The sequence below is a fragment of the Balaenoptera acutorostrata genome, chromosome 7 (genome assembly GCF_949987535.1).
Source record: "Balaenoptera acutorostrata chromosome 7, mBalAcu1.1, whole genome shotgun sequence".
Lineage (NCBI taxonomy): Eukaryota > Metazoa > Chordata > Mammalia > Artiodactyla > Balaenopteridae > Balaenoptera > Balaenoptera acutorostrata.
In genome coordinates this window covers 7,921,317-7,945,718 of record NC_080070.1, presented here as the reverse complement: position 1 = coordinate 7,945,718, position 24,402 = coordinate 7,921,317, and the positions used below count along the sequence as shown (strand labels likewise).

General features: G+C 42.5%; 1 protein-coding gene across 1 annotated transcript in view; it reads left to right on the top strand.

The window, feature by feature from the left end:
• The window catches only part of CNTNAP2 (contactin associated protein 2), a 1,523,154-nt gene that overhangs the window by 1,470,620 nt on the left and 28,132 nt on the right, over positions 1–24,402 (top strand). Inside the window, exon 22 of the mRNA XM_057550506.1 lies at positions 14,166–14,405. Within this exon, the coding sequence (XP_057406489.1) occupies positions 14,166–14,405 (240 nt within the window). The remainder of the gene's footprint in view (positions 1–14,165; positions 14,406–24,402) is intronic.

Sequence of the window (24,402 nt, the reverse complement as noted above, 5' to 3'; positions counted from 1 at the left end):
GTTGGAATTTCAACATAAGTTTTTAGAGGACACAACCCACAACAGCATCCTTACAGGTCTTTGCTCTGGTGGCTCTGGATCTGATGTGATCCCCACACTTGTGTCTGCAGAGGTGCTGAGGTTTGGGGCTGTCATGTTGCAGGTTACTAGAGGTCACACCGCTTCCCTCCAATCCTAAGGTGCCCGCGCCCAGCCCCAGGCCTCCGTCAGCCCACTCGTCCTTCTGGCGTCCGGCTGTGGGCAGGCCGCGGGGCCACAGTGCTGCCTCGACCCATCCAACAGACACGTGTGTGCTCACCAGGACTCCGCAGAGCTCACGTGCCACATTGATGCAAAGCTCTCACGGGCAGCTTGACAGCCCCTCCGCACCTGGGCAGGCAGGATCCACCCTCACTCCAGCCCTTCGTTTCAGCCTTTAAGGGGAAGCCGGGACACACGTGCCTGTGTTTCCTCAGGGCCTTTGTAGTTACCGTTCCTTCTGCCCGGAATGCTTTTCCCCAAGATAAGTCCATAGCGTCCCTTAAATTGATTCACAACTCAAATATAATCTCAGCAGTGGCCTCCCCTGACTGTCCTGTCTGAAATAATATCTCCCCCTCTCATTCCATCCCTTCCCCTGCTTTAATTTTCTTAGTGAAATATTTCGGAGCCCTAGGCTTTCCTTAAGGAAAGAATGATATTTTGCTAATCGCTGACCTGGTTTCTGAGCTCACCCTAAAAAGTATCCCTTTTATCTTCACTTACTCATTCAGTCATTAATTCACACAACGAGTAATATTACTGTCCAGCATATTGTCCGAATACACAATATTATATGCAATTATAGTCCTTAAAGGCAGGAACTCTTTTTCCGTACTGAATCCCTAGCACCTAGCCTATAGTCGTTATTCAATAAATCCTGTATGAGTGAATGAATGAAGATTCCATGAGGAAGTTGATCTGTATAAGACTTTCACCTCAATCTTGCTGTAAAATTAAATGCATAATTTTTCCATGGAATCTTGCCCAAGACCAAACATTGAGAAAAAGTTGTACAAACAATAGATAGCATCATGGCTAAAGAAATGTCATCTTTTGAAGAAGATGAGTCTTTTATTTTTAAAATGGCTCACGATTTTTAAAATGCTTGTGGAGATAAAGATGATTTTCCGAAGGGAGCAAGCATCAAATGGTTTGTGATTTCTAGTTACTCCTGCAGGAAGGCAGCCGTGCTACAGAGTGCAGTATAAAGGTTCTTACTCCACCTTTATAAGACGGAGGCCAATGACCAAAAAGAAAGGTAACTTCAGACCTTTATTCAAAACTGCACAATCCAGGGCTACTTTCCAGCTGTCTCCACGACACGGTAAAACAGCGTCCCCAGTCCATCCCCAAGCCACCAAGAGAAGCCACCAGATGTGTTCTGCAGAGGCTGATGTGCCCATTCGGCCCAGTATTCACAGTTCCTGGGGCCACCGTACTTTTTAGGGACTCTTGAAAATATTTGAATTTCTTTTAAAAAATCCGAAGGAAAAAATGAACTTTTAGGAGGAAGAAAATGGTTAAATATATTATATTAATATATTCATCTTTATATCAACATGGTCCTACAATACTGGTTTGATTTATTTATTTTTTGTTATGGAGGAAAAGGCCCTTGAAGGCAAAAGTGCCTAGGGGCTATGAAAGTTGTGGCCCTGCTGTCAGTCTCCTGGGGTTAAGAAAGCCTTCTAGACACGTATTCCGTTAGAAACACTGCAGTGTGCTCATGTCAAAAGAGTTAAATCCTCAGTTACCTAGAAAAACAGCTTTTCCAGGCAGATTCATTTTCCCAAGATACCTAGGATTCACAATAACATATTTCAGAAGAGAGATTGATGCATTTGCCCCATAAAATATTTTAAGCCCCAATCGTCTCTGAAACAAAGCCCGCAGCGTGATTCCGAGAGAAAATGACTACCAGTGCTGGGAAAATGCGTTTTCTTCAAGGTGCTGCCACCAGTGTAATTTGCACCTTCTGAAGTGGAGACAGAAGCGCCGTCACATGTACAGGCAGCTGGGAGAGAAGAGATAATAACAGGACAGGAGGAGGTGCCCAGCTGGGCAAAGCACATGCAGCTCTCACCATCCAAGCTGAAATGAAGGCCCCTGAGCAAAGACTGCAGAAAGAGGCCCTTGTCCTTTGTTCAAAGGAAAAGGAAAACTCAGCAGACCGCTAAACCCGGCCTGAGTCACTGAAGTCATTTGATTTAGGTAAATTAGGGACAGATGCGGGCTCAGCGCCTTCCTCAGATCAGCTCTGGCCTCCCTTACCTCCTGTACTTTGAACAGTTTAGACTAGAGTCGTGGGGAGTACCTGACAATTCGCACGGGCTAAGTCTTCGGGTACCGTGTATTATCTGATCAGTTACAATGTATTATCTGAAAGTCGGGTAGTAACATCTGCAGTTCCTTCATCTGTCATAGAATGTGGTTTCAAGAGTGGTGGCCTCCGCTGTACACACCCTAGCTTATTATTGCTGCCTGGTTCAGAGCGATCTGCCCTGAGCTCAGCACCTCTCTGGGCTGCCTCTGACCACAGCAGGGACAGTCTCAGAAACACCTCCTAGACTAGAATCTACCCTCCATCCTTTCCCTGACTCGGCCCCATCTCACTCCTAACTCCTAGACCACTTATAATTAAAATACCCTCGTCCTGTTGGGGCTGGGGTCGGGGAGGGAAGGGGGAGGGTGTGTGCTGTCATCAGGTGTGTCCTGTCCAACTTGACATTGAAGGTGATGGGGGGAGGGCAGTATTTCCAGCTTTAGAGATTAAGTACTTGTTTCTGCTAAACTTCTCTGGTTGAATCCAGGCAATCGTTTCAGCCCCTCAATGTCCCTTTGGCTCGTGATCCTGCCATCTCATGTAGAGATACGCCTTTCCACTAGATGCCATGTGACACATTGGTCAATGTGCCATGGATGTCCTTATCCAAACTGCCATAGTAATAAAACGCCAGCCTGGAGTCCTACCCCTAAAATTCTCCCTTGAAGCTAACATCCACCATTGATCAAATTCTACCCACAGTTCGTCTCGTCTACCTTTAAAATACTACTCTTACTGTCAGGAGCCCACACAGATCTGCCTTGACCATGAAAATGTCACGAGATCCCTCTGCCCATGTTCCCCTACCTAGTGGGCTGTTACTCCAAGCTGACAAGAAGGGAGTTGGGTTTAGAGGAACAGGAGAGAAAAAGGTGCTGAGGGAGAAGCACACTTGGATATGCCCACGCCTGCCAGGCCACATCTGGACTCCGGCATCCGGGTCTGGACCCCGTGGCATCCAGCGTGGTTACAGTTGTAGCGTGCAGATTCGTGTGCTGATCCAGTCTAGTTCGGGGTTCTGCCTCACAGCATTTAGGCTCTGTCTTCTGGACAGCATTTCATAAGTCAGGGCCCCAAGATGTGAATCCTTATGTGAATTATACAACGTGGTGAGCGAACTGAGGGGACCCCCCCCTCCAGTGCACGTCTGGCCACAGTGCTCCTCTCTCATTCTGTGTGTTCCTAACAGTCTCGTTGTTGGGAACTCCAGTGCGTTCCACCCCCGCCCCAGTGTCTGTTTCTTAATGCTTTCCCGTTTATGCTGTCCCGCAATCTTAATCCTTGAAGGATTTTTTTCTCTTCGGTAAGATAGTTTTAGTGGCCTCCTGGGGTAAGAATTACAATACAAGTGAGAACTAAGGAAGGAAACCACTTTTTATTTTACTGAATCATTCAATTTGACATTATTTGGAAAATACAAATTTTGTTTTTCAAAATATTCCTGTGCTTTTCCTAGCCTGTACTTCTTTTTTTTTTTTTTTTAAGTGGAGCTTGTTGAAGGAGATCTTTCTTTTCATTCATTCATTTATTTATTTATTTATTATTTTTGGCTGTGTTGGGTCTTCATTTCTGTGCGAGGGCTTTCTCCAGTTGCGGCGAGCGGGGGCCACTCTTCATCGCGGTGCTCGGGCCTCTCACTATTGCGACCTCTCTTGTTGCGGAGCACAGGCTCCAGACACGCAGGCTCAGTAGTTGTGGCTCACGGGCCCAATTGCTCCGCGGCATGTGGGGTCTTCCCAGCCCAGGGCTCGAACCCGTGTCCCCTGCATCGGCAGGCAGATTCTCAACCACTGCCACCAAGGAAGCCCAGCCTGTACTTGTTTATGCTGCTCGTGACGTGTATGAGGTCAGCACCCTCCTCTCCTCCTTTTCCCATTGCCCCAAATTCCCCTGCTTCCCAGGGAGTTAGCTTCAGCTGACCGTGGGCTGGTCTTAGCTGAATACTCTTCAATGGTTGGGAGAAGAATTAAGGAAGAGACTTAAGAGCTGAATCTCAGTCTCCGTATATAGTATTGGTTACAGTTTAGGGCTTTCCAAAGCCTTAAAAAAAAAAAGGTTTAGCAAAAGCAGGGCATACAATTTGGTCATTTTGTACACAGGATTCTATTTCTGCTGCTTACAAGTTAAAACGCAAAAGGAAAAGTGGAATAAAACCCAGTGAGTAAGAATCAGGTTTGTCACTTCCAGCTCATGGGACATTCAGACGATACATGTGTGTTCTGTTCTCCAATAGCAAATAGGTGGGACACGTAGCTTATATTTACCAAGACTTTGAGAGGTAAAATCCAACCTGAATTTCTAATGGAGTAAATCACAGCACCCAGCTCTGTGGTTTGACTGACGGATACATCCATTTTTCTGAAAGGTCTTGCTACTTTCAGCAGACCCTGTTAGTCTTCGCCCTGAAAAATCATGCGAGTAAGCAGGGCACCTGAGGCTGCAGAAGAGGGGCACGAGGCTTCCTGTCTCATGTCTGACAACTTGAAACATTCAGGGAAAAGAGGGAAATCCATATTTCAGATGTGTGAACTCTGTATGGTGCCAAATGTCTGGTGTTTTGGACACAGCTAAGGGATTTTAAAAGATAAACTGAGGCATATTAAAAACTTTAAGAGTTTTTTTGAGCAAAACTTGATTTGAACCAGGCAACATCCAATCTAGCAGATAAAAAGAAGCTCCAAGGATCTGTTCAAAATGAAAGTCTTTTTATAGGCAGAAAGGAATAGGAACACTGAAGTTATACTGGCAAAAAGACAGGTTGGTTATTTCAAAGTTACTTTCCTTTAGGGGGTGTCAGGGGTCAGTCAGACAGATTACCTAACTAGTGCTGATCAGGTGATTCCTGATGGACTGGTTTAAGGTTTCATTGCTGGGAGAGCTGAAACTGAGATTAAGTCTCAGTTTGGTGACCTGGAGCTTAGCATAAGTGACTCCATCTTGGGTCTTCTGTTTTTTAACAGGGATCATATCCTTCCCTGTGTATTGAAATCACAACTATATTATATTATCCAGCAATCATAATAAGTTTGAAGTTTTCAGACTAGATTTTAGGAATGGGGATGACAATTTTAACCTATATCTATATATAGATATATAGATATATCCCCAAAAGCTCAGGTACTGTGATCGGTTTATACAAATAAAAGTGTAATACTTTTCTTTTTGCAAAACAGTATAATCTAGCATCTTCACATTAAGACATCTCTTTTTATTGATGTTTCAGAAAAAAATACAATCTTGTTTTCTCAATCCTTGGGAAAGGATTTACAAATTAAAACACAGCACAGACAATGTAGAAGGACAAGAAGATTCTGCTTCTTCCAGCAGCTTGCCGCTTTGTAATTGAGTTAGCATATGTCACAGGTCAAGAGCTATTTAAATTACACCTGCATATTTTAGTCCCGCCTTCCTTCATAAAAGAGAAAAGCATATAATAGATACAATGAAATTTCATTAATGTCTTTCTTTCAGGGATTAATAAAATGTCAGAGTGTGTAATTTATACATCAGCTATGTATATGGATTTAATTCTAGTTGTTCATCTTCTGAAAGGCAGCTGGTCAGCAAGACGTCACTGATCAGAAAATTTTGCCCATAAGAGCAAGAGCTGACATTGAACCTAGATTCCAACATTTCAGGGCCCTGCCTGGTGTTTATCATTTGATCATGTTAGAATTGAGGAATGAGGTTTATTTGGTTTTGTTTTGCTATTTTAGATTAATGCTCTTGGCTTTTTTGGTTGGGGTTTTGGGGTTTGGTTTTTTGTTGTTGTTTGTTTTTTTGTTTGTTTTTGTTTGTTTTTTGGTTTCTTTTGGTTATGGTTACTTCCCATTTATTTATTCTGGGAATAATAAATTCTGGAACCCATTCAGGCTCCCGTTCATACAACTATGGCCAAATGGGAGACTTGTAGCCACCCTCCTTACCCACATCGGCTACTCAGATGCTCAGCAATAACCCTGAGAGTCGCAGCTTAGGATGGTTGCCAGCCCAGCAGGACCCTGGTCATGTTTTCAAGTCTACATCAGGTGACTACTCACCAATCTCATTTCGGTCTACTTTTCCAAGAATTATTTAAATCTTCAGCCCAGCAGTGATTTCAAACCCACTCCCTACTCATTTCGTTAGGTCGCATATAACCCCTGCTCCATGCCGGAGGCCCGAGGTTTATGTAGCAATGGATATTCAGCATTAATAGATGTATCAGTTTAAGAGCCACATGACAGTATTTTCAAAGATGAGTGCATTTTCAGTGAGATGGACAGATCTCCAGGTAATAGTACTTCTGGAAGTAAATATATAATGATCTATGGGATCTAAAGCTGCTACTTCCCCTTCCTCTTTCAAGGCCACATTTCACAGCTCTTTACCACATGAGGCTGACAAACTCTGCCCCCAGTGAACGTTGCTGTGCCTAAACTTCCAGAGTGCTCGGCCCTCCCTCAAGCAGGCTCTGCATGACAGACGCTTAATGTACAGTTTCCGGGGTGGTCAGCATGCACTCACCGGCCAGGTGCTATTGTAGACACTCCGTGGACACAGGGACTGAGTGAGCAACATTGTCTCAGCTCTCAAGGAAACTGCAAATCTAGTAGAGGCACAAGTTCAGGTTTCTGGCCCATATGGGGAGGAAATGACCACCCCTGGGCCAGGTAGTCAGAGCCGGGAACAGGACCTGGGAGGAAGCCATTCGGAGCTCTTCTTTTGAAGGGCTGGGGACCCCTGTGTTCTAAAGTGATGGAGGATCACAGCTATTAGGGAGGAAGATGGATTTCCATCTGAATGGAACGAGGCCCCTAAGGCTGAAAACCAAGGGGTGCAGAGACGGACCAAGTTCTTCCACAACAACATTCCCCGAAGAAGAGTAATTTGAGGACCACGATACAATTTTTGCCATTTTCAGTTACATATTTTCCATTTCTGGTTACCTCCTTTACTGTTATTTACTTAATACTTTTCTTTAAATGGACTCACCATTTTTACTTAAATAAATCTATGCTAAAAGGAGAATGTTTATGTTCAGAGGAAATTTTGTAATGCGACCATAAAATGAAATACCAGTAGCACTTGCTGTAACGATAAGGCAGTGATAAAAAATATATTCTATGAAAACAATATGCGGTTCCGTACTGCTGCCTGCAGAAGGGTCCAGGTCCGTTCTTTGTTAAAAAGGGAACGCAGCAGGGATTGAGGTGGTGGAAAAGACAGTCCAGTCCCAACCAGAGCCAGCCCGAGACGCTTTCTTTGAAGGACTGAAAGAAAATTGAGAAGGAAATAACTTCGTCACCCTGAGATTGGATGTTATTTAACGTCCAGTCTGTGAATAACCTACAGCCGCCTCCAGTGCCACTGGTGGGACATACTCTCCCCGAGAGCTGAGGGCAGGAATAGAGGAGGGACGATGCTTCGGGCCAGTTGTGCCCATGGCCTCTGCTGAGCAAAGGTGAGGTCTGCCACCCCGTTCTGATCCCACAGATTCTAAGAGGCTGAATCCCCCAGCCCCCAGCACAGTGCGGGGCATGCAACAGAGCCTTATAAAAAGTCTCAGCTCAGGTCTCATTGACATTCTAAGATCTCTTGGCTCTGTTTCATAAACAGTAAGAAGTTAAGTTTATGGTGAAATTTCATATTTCATAATATCACATTCCCCCCAAGAAAGGAATATTGATAGAATATTCTAAGAAGTGTAAAACGTAAAAATCAGCTGATGAATAGATCCTATGGGATACACAAGAAGACTATATCGGTGAGTTTGAGTAGTCTCAAAGGGAAATGAGAAATCTCTTTGTGAGTCAGCATCTGAATGTCTGCCCCGTCGCTGAAGAGGCTCCTGGGTGTCCACGAGGCCCTGGCACAATGGGGTCCTCGACTGGGCTGGCTTCATTCTCCCCACGTTCCTTACTCAAGTGCTCTTTTCTCTTCTCATTTCTCACAACTCCCCTGCCTGTCACTCAGTATTCAGCCATTTAGTAAGAATGAGCCCGGAAAGCATGCTAATGCATTGCCAGTGTAAATTGCTGCATCCTCCTTAAAAGTATTGTCATGAGCATTTCATTTTAAGCTTTCACCCAGAATTGCATCAGTATTTTAAGTGGGCTATTTTCTATAACCCATATCACTATGAATAATAAGACGTTAAAGTACTAATGACAGCTTGAGAATTTAATTTCAGAAGTGACTGTACTGCATTTCTGAAATTTGCATGCTTTAGAGCAGGCTTTCCCCAGATTACACCTCGGCCAAGACATCTCCACGCAGAAAGTAGTTTCTTACAGTAAATCATATCTTGATATGTGGTTTCAGTATGAGATCAGTGCAATCAATTTTACAGATTAACGTAATTTACTTTTAATGAGCTCAAATGCACTAAATAGCTTTACTGTTATTTGTTAGATGTTCTTAAGAAGTATAGATTTTTATTGCACACAAGTGTTTACAGCACTTGCTGGTGCTTTAACTGATGCTGCAGGCAAAGCTTTGACATCAGTTCACAGCACTTTTAAAAATCTTTATTATTGGCTCAGTCACTAATGAAACATGGTCTTAAAGCAGACTCTAATAGCCATTTAAATTTTTTAAAAACAAAACAAAACCTCACTGTGCCATTTTTATGAAGAGTCCCTGAAGAGAAATGCCAAAAATCCAAATGAATGTAAAAGCAACATAATATAGTCTGTTTTTCAGAGAGAAATTGAGAATATAAAACACTTGACTTCTCTGTTTTTTTTATGAAACATAAATGTTCATTCAGTTATTAACTCCTCTAAGCCTCAGTTTTCCCATCTGTGAAGTGGGGATAATCCTTTTTAGCTCAGAGGGTTGTTAGGAAACAGTGAAATACTGCATAAAGTGTACTAAACACAGTACCTCACACATGTACCAATTTTGGTTTATCGTGGAAGCTTTTAATATTATTATTATCACATGGTCCAGAGTTGGAACCATCTGGCCCTGAAGAGGCCAGAGTGTCTGTTGCATTTGTGGTCCCCAGGGAATGGGTCTCAGCCAAGAGTCTTTAGGGACACATCAACTGGATTTGGAACACTGTCCAGGTTTGGAACTATCGGTCTGCTCTCCTGGGCATCAGGACCCTTGTTTTTGTGACCTAGCCGCCTTTCAGGAAAGGAACAGCAGTTGAAACACTGGGGTAAAGAAGAGCGTGAGCTGAGTGAACAAGCTGCTAAGAGAAGGGAAAAGTGCAGCAGTTCAGCCCCCAGGGCAGTCCTTGCAGCCCAGCCCCCAGCCTCTGCCCACTTAGCGGACGTTTCCACCAACGCTCCTGGCAACCCCGCCCCGGCGGGAGCCTCAGAGCCCCTGCTTCCCGCCGTTCCTCTGGTCCCTGGTCCTCATCAGAACCCCCTTCCTGGGGCTCCCCTCTGGCCATCTGCCTTGTGTCTGTAATCCCTCTTTGGGGGCCACTTCAGGGGGAAACACTCATGGGAGGACAGCTCTTTAAGAAGGGGGGACCCCGCATTAAATTGGGAACCCTCAGATAAATACAGCTTTGAAACTGTTCGTTTTCTGTGGTGTGATTGGAAAGCCGGCCCGACTTAAAGTTTAGAAAACTGTGTCAGGGACCGTATGAAATGCAGCCAGAGTCAGAAGTTTCCTACCCAAATCTCTAGCAGAGGAACCAAACTCAAAACGGATTCTCTATAGATTCTACAATGGCTGCGCAAAAGACAAGAGGATGCTGGTGACGAACAAGGCGCTTTATCCACAGCCTAACTCTGCCTCAGCCCTGCAGCAAAAAGAAGAATCCCTCCCTGTCTTCACCCAGGGAGCTTGCAGGGCCCTGAGGGGCCAATGAGATCGCCTGCTCAGAGCAGATTGCTGTGCTCCTCTAGAATTATCTTTCCAATACGGTTCCCACAATCATCCTCTGCAGCTTAAATATCTTTGAGTTTCCTACTGAAATACAGACATCTTAACATGGTGTTCAAGGCCCTTCCCAATCTGGCCTTGAGCTCTGACCCCATCTGACTCCCACAAAAACCTCCTGACAAACTCAGCCTGGAGTTCTCTTTCCTTTCATCCGCAAAACCTAGTTCTACAAAAGACAACAAGCATTGGTGAGGATGGAGAAATTGGTGGGAATGTGGAATGGTGTAGCCACTGTGGAAAATTGTATGGAAGTTTTTCAAAAAATTAAAAATAGAACTACCACGTGATCCAGCAATTCCACTTCTGGGTATGTACACCAGAGAATTGAAATCAAGATCTCAAAGAGGTATCTGCACTCCCATGTTCACTGCAGCATTATTTACAATAGCCAAGACATGGAAACAACCTAAATGCCCATTGACAGGTGAATGGATAAAGAAAATATAGTATACACATACAATGGAATATTATTCAGCCTTAAAAAAGAAGGAAATCCTGCCATTTGCTACAACATGGATGAACTTGGAGGACATTATGCTAAGTGAAATAAACCAGACACGGAAGAATAAATACTACATGATCCCACTTATGTCAGGCACCTAAAATCGTCAAACTCATAGAAGCCGAGAGTAGAATCATGGTTTCCAGGGGTTGGGGGGAGGGGCATTGGGGGGCATTGGTGAAAGGTACAAACTTTCCCTTATGCAAGAAGGATAAGTCCCAGAGTGTCTGTAGTTAACAATACACTGTATTTGTTATGTAAACATTTGTTAAGAGGGTAAATCTTATGTTAAGTGTTCTTACAAAAAAAAAAACCTAGTTGTAGTGTTACCCCTCCTGAAGTGCTTTGCAGAACCCCATGCAAACCTGCTTCCCTGGTTTACCATAGACTTTAATAATTTTACCAGGGGACTTCCCCGGCGGTCCAGTGGGTAAGACTCCATGCTCCCAATGCAGGGGGCCCGGGTTCGATCCCAGGTCGGGGAACTAGATCCCGCATGCATGCCGCAACTAAGAAGTCCACATGCCTCAACTAAGACCTGGCGCAGCCAAAATTAACTGATTAATTAATTTTTAAAAAATAATAGTAAGTTTACCAAACATAAGTTTTGTTTCTTAGCTAGGAACATTGTAGGGGTTAGGAGGCCTGGGGTCAGTGTGCCTGGCCTCAACAGCCGACGGATCTTAAGCCTCATTTCCTCACATGTTACAGAGGGATAATAAATGCTCCCGCCTCCAAGGGTTGTTCTAGGAATTAAATATCCAGTTTGTCTAAGACAACTAGCACATTTTAATGGTTCAACAAATACTAACTCTTGTTACTGGACAGCTTGTGTTCAGCCATGTTAGTTGGTTGTTTGTATGCTTGTTTCCTAGCGAGGCTGTGAGCTGCTCTGGGTAAACCCCTGTATTTGTCTACCTTCCTAATACTGCTGCACGCACCCAATTCCTGCGATGAAGTGAATTGAATCGAACTGACCTGACCTGAAGTCCCACAAGATGGCAGTAGCCACCAGCCCCAGAAGCTTCCTTCTGGAGCCCTCCTCCAAAGCTAGACAGGCTAAAAAGGACTCTCCTTTTATGCGCAAGAAGCAGCTGATGGAGCTGAGGTGTCCCCAGTTTCCTGCCCCCAAGTGGCTATTTGTTCTGGTGCCTCCACCACCAGTGAAGCCAGATAGGAATTCAGGACAGCAAGGAACTGAGGTCCTCCTCCCCGTGCTGGGATCAGAGTCATCCCGAGTCTCCTTGGCCTGAGGGTGTTTCGAGGGAAGGCAGATCACTGGAGGGAGGGGATGGAAACCGAATACTGGAAGTGTGTGCATGGGAGGCAAGTTGGTGAACGTACAAGGGGTTCTGATATTAGATAAGGAGACAAAGAGTGAATCATTGAGTAGCCTGCAGTCATTGAGGAAAAGGCAAGGGAGGAAGAGGGGAACAAGCCAGCGCAGGTGTCAGTGGGACCAGAGCCTCTTCCTGGTCGTCATGGAAGCCTCAGGATACATCCTGACGGCAGGGTTTCTGTACTCGGTGGCAGGTGCATCCTACCTCCCCATCCTAAATGGGATGTGCTTTAGCTCAAAGTCACAGGCTGAAATTTACTGCAGGAGAAAAATATGGAGAACCATCAATTAAAATTTCTTTACGTACTTGTCTAAGTAAGACCCTATTAGAATCCCCAGAATTACCATTCTTCATCATCCCCATCGTCATAGCTCTCTGTTAATCAAACTTCACATGGGACTAGTACAGGTCAGTCATGACACATTTTTTTTAGTGTGATGAATAATCAGTACATTCATTTCTTCTGCCCCCAAGACCTAAAAGCTCCCTTCTCCACTGATCTATTCTTTAATTAATGGGGAGTAAATTTTTATACAAGACTATTTCACCTGTATTAGTTCCCCAGTTAGAATCCAACTTTTCAAAGAAGTAGCTAGCCCCCTGTTTTCCAAAGTCTTTGTTTTTCACAGTTCAAGCAGAAGGGTAAATGTCTTACCTCCTGGTCCTTGTATTTACAAGGTCATCATCATGTTAACATAATCTCCCACCCAGAATACACGTGCTGTGCTCTTCTCTGGAGTGCCATTCGCCCATCCCCTGAGTTTGTAGCCCTGCATCATTATTGCCTATAGCAGTAGTTCTTAAACCTTAGCGGTGTCAGGACCACCTGGAGGGTTTGCAACACACAGATTGCTGGGCCCCGCCCCGTGCGCTTCTAACGCTTTCCCAGGTGACTCTAATGCTGGTCCAGGAGCCGCACTGGTGGGAACCATGCATCAGGAGGGTCTAGGACTCCTTCAGCAGTCGTTTGTTCTAGGTAGATTCTAAAACCCAGGGCTGCGGTCAAGAAGACACTTGCTTTTGCTGATATAACTGGTATGACAATGTGTGTTTATAGTAATCAAAACAGTGCTTTGGAAATGCCTCCACCCAGACTCACCCCTGATTTGAATGTTGTTTAGGAAGAAGATGCTGACTACAGGTTTGGGGCAGGTGGTGATTCTTTTTTTTTTTAATTTTATTTATTTATTTATTTATTTTTGGCTGTGTTGGGTCTTCATTTCTGTGCGAGGTCTTTCTCTAGTTGCGGCAAGTGGGGTCCACTCTTCATTGCGGTGTGCGGGCCTCTCACTGTCACGGCCTCTCTTGTTGGGGAGCACAGGCTCCAGACGCGCAGGCTCAGTAGTTGTGGCTCACGGGCCTAGTTGCTCCGCGGCATGTGGGATCTTCCCAGACCAGGGCTGGAACCCGCGTCCCCTGCATTGGCAGGCAGACTCTCAACCACTGCGCCACCAGGGAAGCCCCAGGTGGTGATTCTTAAATGCATATGTATGTTTGTGATTGAGTTGGGAAAGTTTCCTGACTTCCAAAATGCCCATCTGAGGCTAGCTGAGATTCTGGAAACCCCAGAATTCCCAGGGGATTGGATTCTAAGGAAAGGAAATGCCCCATTATAGGCTATGGGAACGCTTTTTCTTTTCTTCTCTTTTCTTTTTTAAATAAAGAATTCTAAAGAAGAAAATAAGAGGCACAAAATGAAACCATCATCTACCAGGAGGGCTGGGAGGGCTGTTCAATGTATATGAGGGTCACTGAAGCATCAGAAAAGGGGAGAAAAGTCAGTCAGAACCAAGCGAGTGTTGTTAGTGTCGGCAATATCTCAAGTATCTGGAAGGTGATTAGGAACGTGTTTCATTTTCCCAAGTATAGTCTTACTCTCCTCACCATGTTCTCTAGCAACACAGAAGGCTCTTTTAAAGTGAAGCCTCCAGCCCTAAAGCCTTATCAGGTCATTAATTTTTCACCTAAAAGAACACAGTATCTTAAACTGAAACCTAAGAGGAAGATTTGAAGACAAACATTCAAAGGGGAGTTGTGTATTACAGCTGTGATACAGTGAGTGGGATACGATCTTTACTTTCTCTTTTTCTTTTAGAAACAGGGAAGATTGACCAAGAGATTCACAAGTACAACACCCCGGGATTCACTGGGTGCCTCTCCAGAGTCCAGTTCAACCAGATCGCCCCTCTCAAGGCAGCCTTGAGGCAAACAAACACCTCAGCTCACGTGCACGTCCAGGGCGAGCTGGTAGAGTCCAACTGCGGGGCCTCCCCGCTCACCCTGTCACCCATGTCGTCTGCCACCGACCCCTGGCACTTAGACCACCTGGATTCAGGTAAAGTCTAAAGCACTGTCTTGGGTGGGATGCTTTATTTCTTTACGCCTCAGTTTCCTCACCTGTAAAATGGAGTTAATAGCAGACCATCGCCGGTGATGTAGTTGGAGGATTAAGGGAACGAAGGAATGTGTAAGCACAGAGTTCTTAGCACGTCAAGGGCTCAAAAGGTACAGCCGTATTCATGCTCAGGGCCAGAAGTAAATAAGTCGAAGGGAAGGAATATAGGAATTATTGACTCTTCTGCATTTAAGTGAAATGATGAGATATCTAAACCAATGTCTGCAACGTGACTGTCGGATGATCTGGTCAGATCACTTCCTCGCTTTTGCCTTTGTGACTCAGCTGCCTAGCAGCCCCACTGTCCAAGTTTTGATATCAAAAGATTGCCTAAAACCATACAGAGATTCATCTCCCGACACTGTATTTGTACATATAATCCCACAGCCTTCCAGGTTTTAGCGGTGCATTTAGGCTTAGAAAGCTCCGTGGATTTAGCTCCACTTCTGCAGGTGATAAGACTTGTCATTTGAAATCACAGCGCTAAAAGGATGCAGCTGTTGGCTGTGAAATTAACTGGATGCAGATTCAGTGTCCACAGGACCCCGAGTGGTGGGGAGCCTGTAAGTCCCCCTCCTCACTCTATCCAGACTGACATCAGGCTACTCGGGTAACCTCTCCAAGCCTTTGCTTTTTCACCCACAAGGTATGAAGTGGGGCGTGATCTCTAAAACACCTCCAAACCTACCATCCGATGGATCTCCAAAGCAACGTCTGACTTTGCTGTTGCCAAAGACAGGAAGGGGACGAGGGGGGAGCCCTGGGTTCGATACCATCACTGCCTCTCCCCAGCAAGTGTCTTAATCTCATTCCTCAGTTTCCCCACCTCTGAAATGGAGATAATAAGACCTAACTCAGGGAATTCCATGCAAGACGATGGATTTAAAACACTCAGCACAGTCACAGACATGGAGCAAGCTGTACAAAAGTTTAGCTGCAATAATACTAACAAAGTGGTTATTATTCGACACAATTTGCTATGATGTTTGAATGTCCAGTAGTAAAGGCTCCCAAATCCTCCCCGACCCTAATTTCTAGTTAGTAACAGTTCATCATGGAAACATCGTGTGTTTGATTGCTTTACATATATTCCAGCCCCGGACACAGTATTTATCAGCTCCCGTGAAGCTCTCGTCATCGTGGATTCTTGCCAGGATTTGCCCGCAAAACTTTGTGAAGCTTCGAAAAGAAGCCGTAATTGCCCCCTTGTCAGAATAGCCAATTTACAGACTAAACAATCCTCTTCATTCCTCACACATGGGGTCCTGTAACATGATGAGGGTGATGATGTGTGCCCAGGGTACTTATAAAGAACTGCCTTTTATGAAGTTGTTAGGATGACACAGCGGGCTGGTTTTTCCTCATGAGATGGCTTGAACAAAGGAAAGCAGTCCTAGTGCTGAAAGACGAAAAGTAGGAGTGAAGTTAGGAGGCGAGAAAAAGCACTTCCAGGGCTGCAGAGGAACAGAGATTTCTCAGATAGATTCCTCCAGGTGCCAGGGTGGATGGAGACAAAGCCTAATCTTTGAAATACGCAGGTTCCTTGCTGCTAGAGGTTCTCACTGCTTGAGGCCATCAGTGTGTGTGGTCCAAGTCAGCTGCCAAGAAATCAGTTTCAAAAGCCTCTAGATGCTACTGTGGGCCAATAGGAGTTCATATTCATTCTGCCTTAATTAGCAAATTATTTGCTTGATGGTCTGTGAGATACAAGTGTATGGGCCAAAGTTTGAGTTCATTTATTTTTTAAAAATCATGCTTTATACATGACAATTTCATTCTTTTGACTGATGTAATAATGTATATAGGGAACATTCTGTTATTATTCAATGTTCAAATCAAAAGCCTACAATCCAGGTATTATGGTAGGCCTGTACTATATAACATAGGTCCATTTACAGAAAATTTCCACTTGTACTTGGACAGAAAGTTCTTACCTGGTGTTGACCAGTTGCTGTATCAATCTCATCATCATAATTTATTCCATGATTGGAATTCCAAGTTAATTTCCGTAATGGGTAAATGCTTATAAAGAAATGTGTATCTGTCTCACGAACTTTATTAAAAGAACAGAAAAGAGCTTATGAGCTATGACATAGAAGGCTTGTTTAGATAACATGATTTTTTTTTAACATCTTTATTGGAGTATAATTGCTTTTCAATGGTGTGTTAGTTTCTGCTTTATAACAAAGTGAATCAGCTGTACGTATACATATATCCCCATATCCCCTACCTCTTGCATCTCCCTCCCACCCTCTCTATCCCACCCCCTAGGTGGTCACAAAGCACCCAGCTGATCTCCCTGTACTATGTGTACTGCTTCCCACTAGCTCTCTATTTTACGTTTGGTAGTGTATATATGTCCATGCCACTCTCTCACTTTGTCCCAGCTTACCCTTCCCCCTCCCCGTGTCCTCAAGTCCATTTTCTAGTAGGTCTGTGTCTTTATTCCCGTGCTGCTCCTAGGTTCTTCATGACCTTTTTTTTTTTTTTTTTTAGATTCCGTATATATGTGTTAGCATACGGTATTTGTTTTTCTCTTTCTGACTTACTTCACTCTGTATGACAGACTCTAGGTCCATCCACCTCACTACAAATAACTCAATTTTGTTTCTTTTATGGCTGAGTAATATTCCATTGTATATATGTGCCACATCTTCTTTATCCATTCATCTGTCGATGGACACTTAGGTTGCTTCCATGTCCTGGCTATTGTAAATAGAGCTGCAGTGAGCATTATGGTACATGACTCTTTTTGAATTATGGTTTTCTCAGGGTATATGCCCAGTAGTGGGATTGCTGGGTCGTATGGTAGTTCTATTTTTAGTTTTTTTAAGGAACCTCCATACTGTTCTCCATAGTGGCTATATCAATTTACATTCCCACCAACAGTGCAAGAGGGTTCCCTTTTCTCCACACCCTCTCCAGCATTTATTGTTTCTAGATTTTTTGATGATGGCCATTCTGACTGGTGTGAGATGATATCTCATTGTAGTTTTGATTTGCATTTCTCTAATGATTAATGATGTTGAGCATTCTTTCATGTGTTTGTTGTCAATCTGAATATCTTCTTTGGAGAAATGTCTATTTAGGTGTTCTACCCATTTTTGGGTTGTGTTGTTTGTTTTTTTTATATTGAGCTGCATGAGCTGCTTATAAATTTTGGAGATTAATCCTTTGTCAGTTGCTTCATTTGCAAATATTTTCTCCCATTCTGAGGGTTGTCTTTTCATCTTGTTTATGGTTTCCTTTGCTGTGCAAAAGCTTTGAAGTTTCATTAGGTCCCATTTGTTTATTTTGTTTTTATTTCCATTTCTCTAGGAGGTGGGTCAAAAAGGATCTTGCTGTGATTTATGTCATAGAGTGTTCTGCCTATGTTTTCCTCTAAGAGTTTGATAGTGTCTGGCCTTAACATTTAGGTCTTTAATCCATTTTGAGTTTATGTTTGTGTATGGTGTTAGGGAATGTTCTAATTTCATTCTTTTACATGTAGCTGTCCAGTTAGATAACATGGTTTTATTTTTTTTTCTTTCAGGTGAATGGGAAAATGAGAGAGAATGGGGGTTGGGGGATGAACAGGGGACAAAGAAAGAAATAGACATAAGGGAAGGTTACTTAATATCAGCCTCCAGTGGCTTAGTGTCTAGGAGGAAAAACTTTTCCTCTAGGCGCTTAAGTTCATGCAATGGGGGCCTGCAAATTAAACTCATAAAAGGCAGATAACAGGAGAAGAAGTTTATTTGTATGCATATGGAAGCTTACAAAAGAAGTAGCTCAATAGTGGTAAAAGTTAGAGGCTTATATACCTTTCTTAGTAGAGAAAAAGAAGAGAGGATAAAAGGCCTTTGGGAAGAACAAATGGGTTTCTAAAAGAAAAAACAGGAGATAAGAAAGTTTGTGATTATGTTTGTTCATGCCTGTGTGAGTGGTCTTTGTCTTTTTCACGGCCTTAAAACTCCCCTGGAAAGGGTGATTTAGGGTAGGTTTGCTCTTGGCCTCCTTCCTGGGACCTAAAAGCCTCCTAGAAAAAAAGGGGATTTATGGTCTCATTTCTCAGAAGTTTCTATGTTTAGTCAGATAAGGAAGTTCCAAAAAGATTTCTCTCTGCATCTGTTGAATCCCAAATGTCATCAGTTTGAAATAATCTTCATCCCAGCTCTGGGGTTCTTAGTGCGTCCCCACATCAGCAATTGCACCCTAGTTTCTGTGAGCCTAAGTTCATCATTCTGAATTTTGATTTGGGGGTTTTGCTTTTTTAGATAATCTTTCATGTCTGACTAAGATCCTCACTATCAGATATTCAGAAACAAAACAACAGAGCATACACAAAAATGCCATTTCTAGCTATAAATCATGTTACTTAAGTCTGTATAGGTACCTGAGGGAAGAAAATAAAGGTGAGAGCTCATTAGTCCTGGTTTGAATAGAGGACATTTGGAAGTAGATCTGTTTCATCTGGTGCCTTGGAAAGTGTGATCCTCCACCAGCAGTATGAGTATCACCTGGAAGCTTGTTAGAAATGCAAATCCCAGGCCCCAGACTCAGGGAATCGGCATCTACATCTCAGCAAGATTCCCCTGTGACTTATCATGTGCCCATCAAGTCTGAAAGCACTCCTCTCAATCTCAGATGCACTTTCAAATTACCTAGGGAGCTTTTAAAAGCCCCAATATCCAGGCTGCACCCCTGACCAATTAAATCAGGCACTCCGGTTGAGATGTCCAGAGATGTACAACCTCCCCAGGTGATTCTAATATGTAGCCAAGCTGGAGAATCACTCACTAAATAAGAGAGAAGCTTAATAATGGCCCCTTTGGTAAACCCTTTGAAGTAAGGTTACTAAAAAGAAAAGAAAGGTAAATACCCAAAAACCAGTTTATGAAAAACAGTGAAGTCTTTAGGTGGTGAAATCCCAAATTGAAAGGCTATAGCAGTAAGCTTGCCAAAGGTTGGGCTCCTCTGACCATTTCATAAGGAAGCTCAGGGAGATAGAGGAGTTTTCTCTGAACTTGAAAAGAGCTAGTCTGCCTGGAAAAACAGACTTGAAACAGACAAACAAGAGATCCACAGTGCGGGGCCAGACTCGGGGCCTCCATGAAAATGCATCTTTATTGAAGTTGTTACACCGCAGGAAGGAGCTTCAATTTGAGGAAGATGTCAAATTATTAATCAGTGTATTTAATCAGCTGCAAGCTTAATTTGAAAGGATATCAGGAAGGAAATTCTGCTTTAAAATGAAGTATGTGCATTTATTTTAAAATCAAGCAGGCCCCTTGCCGTGAAGATAGGAAGTCTATGGCTTTAGGATTAGCGGGAACTTAGCCATCAACCAAGGGCTACTTACTTCATACTCACAGTGGAGTATTTGCTTTGCAGACACCTGGAAGTTAGAATTCCAGACATCTACCCTGAGGTCTTGTGTTCTTTCTGCTCCCTTATATTTCTTTCTTATATCTTAGATGATATCAAATGATAAAGACAGAAAATGGATTCCAAGGTATGCTGGCTTCCTGTGATAAGATTCCTTTTCTCTTCTGGAACACCACTGACTGAGCTGCTCATTGCCTCTCTAATGCCCTTTGGGCTCCATCACTGTTTTCCAAAGTGGGGGACATTTACAGTTGGTCAGGCTGTGTACTGCACAACTCCAGAGGATTCCATTTGCATTGCAGTCTATGGCTCCTGGAGCCCTGAAACATGGTGGCCTTGATAGGGGGTCATCAGATCATTATGGGAAGAAAATAGACATAGCATCACGTGGCATAATATAAAGTTATTTCCTGTTCATTTCTTTTTCAGTCTTTCTAATTTTGTTAAAGAGAAAGTCTCCATTTGGTTCTGGCATGCATTTAACAGCTCTCTCACCCATGCTATTCACCCTTTAATAGAGAGCAGGCTTCTGTTTAAAGCCTTGACAGGCCATAGAATTACTCAGTAGGGTTATAAAGTTTTATCACTGCATTTGTTTAAATAAGAAATCAGGTCAATTTAGTGAATAAGTAAATAAATAATAATTACGTTTTCCATGGATATAGCAAAAAGATATGACAGTAGTTCCTATGTGATTGGAGTTTGGCAAACAGTGGACAGTATGTCAGGATGACCACAAACACACGGTCCTGGCATGGAGCTGTGAGAGTGCATTTTTTATAGGGGGAAATGGTAAAATTATGTTGATTTGACTTAAACCAATTCTGCTCTATTAGAAACATCTAGTCAATTCTTTTTCTGCCTGATTTTTTCTGCCTTTGGAGAATAGGTATGGCCTGTTTAACCACATCATTATGGTCCTTTTAGAACAGTAGTTACAAGGTAGAAAAGGCAATCCCTGGCCCTGAGTTCTGGTTTATTTAAAGGTCACAGAGCACCAGACAATTGCTGTGATTCACTTCTCAGAATTATGGGCTCTGTTTTTTCTCTTTGTCAGATTCAGGGAAGCTTATTTCCTTGGAATGACAAGGATTTGCCAGCAGAGAGACGGCTACAAATGGCAGTGCACTTTCTATAAAATGTAGAAACAAAACAAACACCAGAAAAAAAATAAGAATCTGATGCCGTAAATTTCTGCACTAAGGAACAACTCCGAACTGTATATACCAAGCTGTTTTATGAGGCATTCCTATTAAGTCTTAGGGTTGGTTCGTTTTTTAATCACATTCATGGTATTGAATACAGAATACATCAGACCAAAGGCCACAACCTAGGGTTTTTTTAATAGCATTAAGATAGACAAGGCACTTGAAGATGTAAGATTTCATTTCCCAAGGAATCTCCTCGTTATAAAGATTATAACGAGTTACTGGAACCTAGAGATTTTGGCTCCCTGCCTAAAGCTAACCTGCATCTGATACTGAGAGGCTCTGGACCAGGAACTCTCAGAGCCCCTCTGAGAGGAAAGTGGGAAGGACATGGAAAATCCAGAAGCACTGAGTGGAAAATAGTCCTCTGAGAATTGTCAGGAATTCGGGAATCCAAACCCAAACTTGTCCCGTGGATTCACTCAGGGTCACAGAGCAGTTGGAAAAACCAGCGCTCAAGAATGTGGCTCTCATCCCAAATAAATTGGGAACTAAATGGAATACGGTGCCTGGGATCACTCAGTGTAACAACCACATGCCCCAGTTAGATTCCAGAATATACAGTCTGCCCGGGTGCTGTGAACTAAGAATTAAGGGCTCCGTGTGCCACATCAGACACTTTACCACTGCAAATCATGGGTTTGATTTCTAAAGGCACCCGGTTCTCTATTGCTGTGATTTTTAGTGACTCGATTTCTTATCTATGTTCCACATTTTTTTTTTGCCATCTGAGGATAAAATATTTTTATATCTTCACGTGTGAAAGAATTATGGATATGATGAACATTTAAAAACTGCATATATCTATTCCATTTCTATCATAATTATAAGCCGGTAGTTGGTTTTCTTTACCACCTGCAAGCACTTAAAATAATCTTTCCAGCTCTTATAATTACATCTTAATTATTTCTGAGCAGATCCCGTCTTTCATCCTTATGCTAAGGTTGCATGATTAATTTGTTTAATCTCTGATACCTAATCTTTTTATTATCTTTTGTGTCTTTTGTTCTCTTCTGTGACCGACACAGACATTTATTCAAGTCCAAAAAACATTATCATCTTCTCTTTTCTGACATGCACTTTTCCTGCAGATGATCCAATTTCTGCTTTTCTGCAAAAGCACTAAGCACATTTATATATAGCTTAAGTCAAATATAATAATAGTTACCGGTTTTTGACCTAATGGTCATTTAAGTTTCCATCTTTTGTTTCCATAATGAATAGCTTTATACACATGATCTTGTTGAGTCAGGGATGTATTTTTAATTTTGATTGTATTACAAATCTCCCTCCAGTGACATAGTACCTCCAATTCAATACGATATAAATCTCTTTTTCCCCACACCCTCATCAACGCAGCACATATAATATTCTTTTAAATCTTGCTATACTTTATTTGAAAAATGAAATTTTGTTGTCTTAATTTGGATTTCATTAATCCAAATTAAGTAAAGATAAGTAAAGATACTTAATAATGAGTGAGATTAAGTATCTTTGTGTATGTTCATAAGTCACTTTATTTATTTTTCCCCCCATCTGCCTGTTTATATTTTTTGACCAAAGAATTATTTGTATATTTACATTGTTTCCCATTGTTCTGTTGGTCATTTACTAATTGACTCATCGAATTTTTATATATTAAGTAAATTGGCATTTTACTATATGTTTGAACGTTTTCTCAGTTTGAGCTCTTTTTTTTTTTTTAATTTATGGGGTATTTTTCCCCATGTAAAAATTCCTAAATGTTACATGATGAAATATAAAGTTTTTCATGGCTTTTGGGTTTTGTGTCATGCCTTCTCCCTTCAGAAAAAGATTTTTTTAATGATTGTACATTTTTTCTAATAATTTTATGTTTTATTTGTAAGATACACATATTTACTGCCCTTGAAATTTACTTGGGTAGTAAGAGTAAGGTAGAAACCCAACTTTATTCTTCCCCCCTGGCCAGCCAATAGTTCCAGCACTACTGGTTGAGGACCCATCCTTTACCCCACCTTCATCTCATTCAAAATTGCCCTTTATATTTATGTCTGCTTCTAGACTCCCTGATCCGTTGCATTGATCTGACTCTTCCTGAGACGGTAGCAAGCTGTGGTCATGACTGAGCTTTTGTAATAGCATTTGATTTCTCATAAAGCTAATTTCCCTTTTATTCTCTCTCTCTTTTTTAGGATTTTTATATGTATATGTTACCTAGAGGATTCCTGTTTTCATAAGGGTCTTATCAGGGTTAGATGTTAAATAGTATCTAATGCCACTTCAACATCTACTAACCACGTGCTTTTCCTTCTGTGATAGATTAATGCGGTGAATCATAGTAATAGATTTCCAAATACTGAGCCATGCTTTCATTCCTAGCATTAACCACATTTAGTCATGGTGAGGCGTTCTCTTGAGGTATAACTAAAGTCATTTTACTGAAACTCTTTTTAGTTTTGTTTGTTACATCAGTAATTCTTGGGTAAGATGGGTTTGTAGCATCCTTTTACTTTTGAGGGGAGCGCAGATTTGGATTTTATACTTAGGCCAGCTTCATAAAAAGAAAGTAGAAGGGGCCACCCAGCAAGGAATGTGGGAGGCCCCTAGGACAGCAGTCCAGACAGACCAGGAAGGAACCTGGGACCTCAGTCCTACAACCTCAAAGACCAAATTCTGCCAGCCTCAGGAATGACCTTGGAAGCATATTTTCCCCCAGGACTTCCCCACAGGCACTCAGCCCTGCTGACACCTTGATTTCAGTCTCGGGATACCCAGTCACACCATGGGGGACTTCTCCATCACTCTCTAACTAGTAAAATGACTCATTAAATAAGTGCCATCCAAACTTGAATGTGCTCAGAATCGCCTGGCGAGATGAATGAATGCAGAGTCAGGAGGTCAAAGGTGGGATTTGAGATTCTGCGTCTCTAACAAGCTCCCAGGTGACGCTGGTACTGCTGGTTCACGGGCCACACTGTGTGGCAAGGATATAAACAGCCTTGGAGCCTGACCCACCTGTACCTTGTAAGCTGGGTAAACTTCACCTGCAAAACCACTGGAGTCTACCATTTTCTTGTGTGTGTGAGCGGAGCTCTTTGACAACTCTCTCCATTTCTTTTATGAGAATCTGTCTAATTAGATTCTCTTTCTCATCTACTGTAATTTCTGTTCTTTACATTTTTCTAGAAATTAATGCATGTAGTCTATAAGTTTTCAAATTCATTTCCATAGAGTTGAGCAAAATAAGTTTTTTTAATAGTTTCTGTTCTCTCCTTAGAAAATGTTTATTCATATATTTTTATATTGTAGGTTTAGATTTTCCCCCCATTCTTCTTAGATTATGTGACAACTTTTTTTTTTCAAAGGACCAGCTCTGGAGT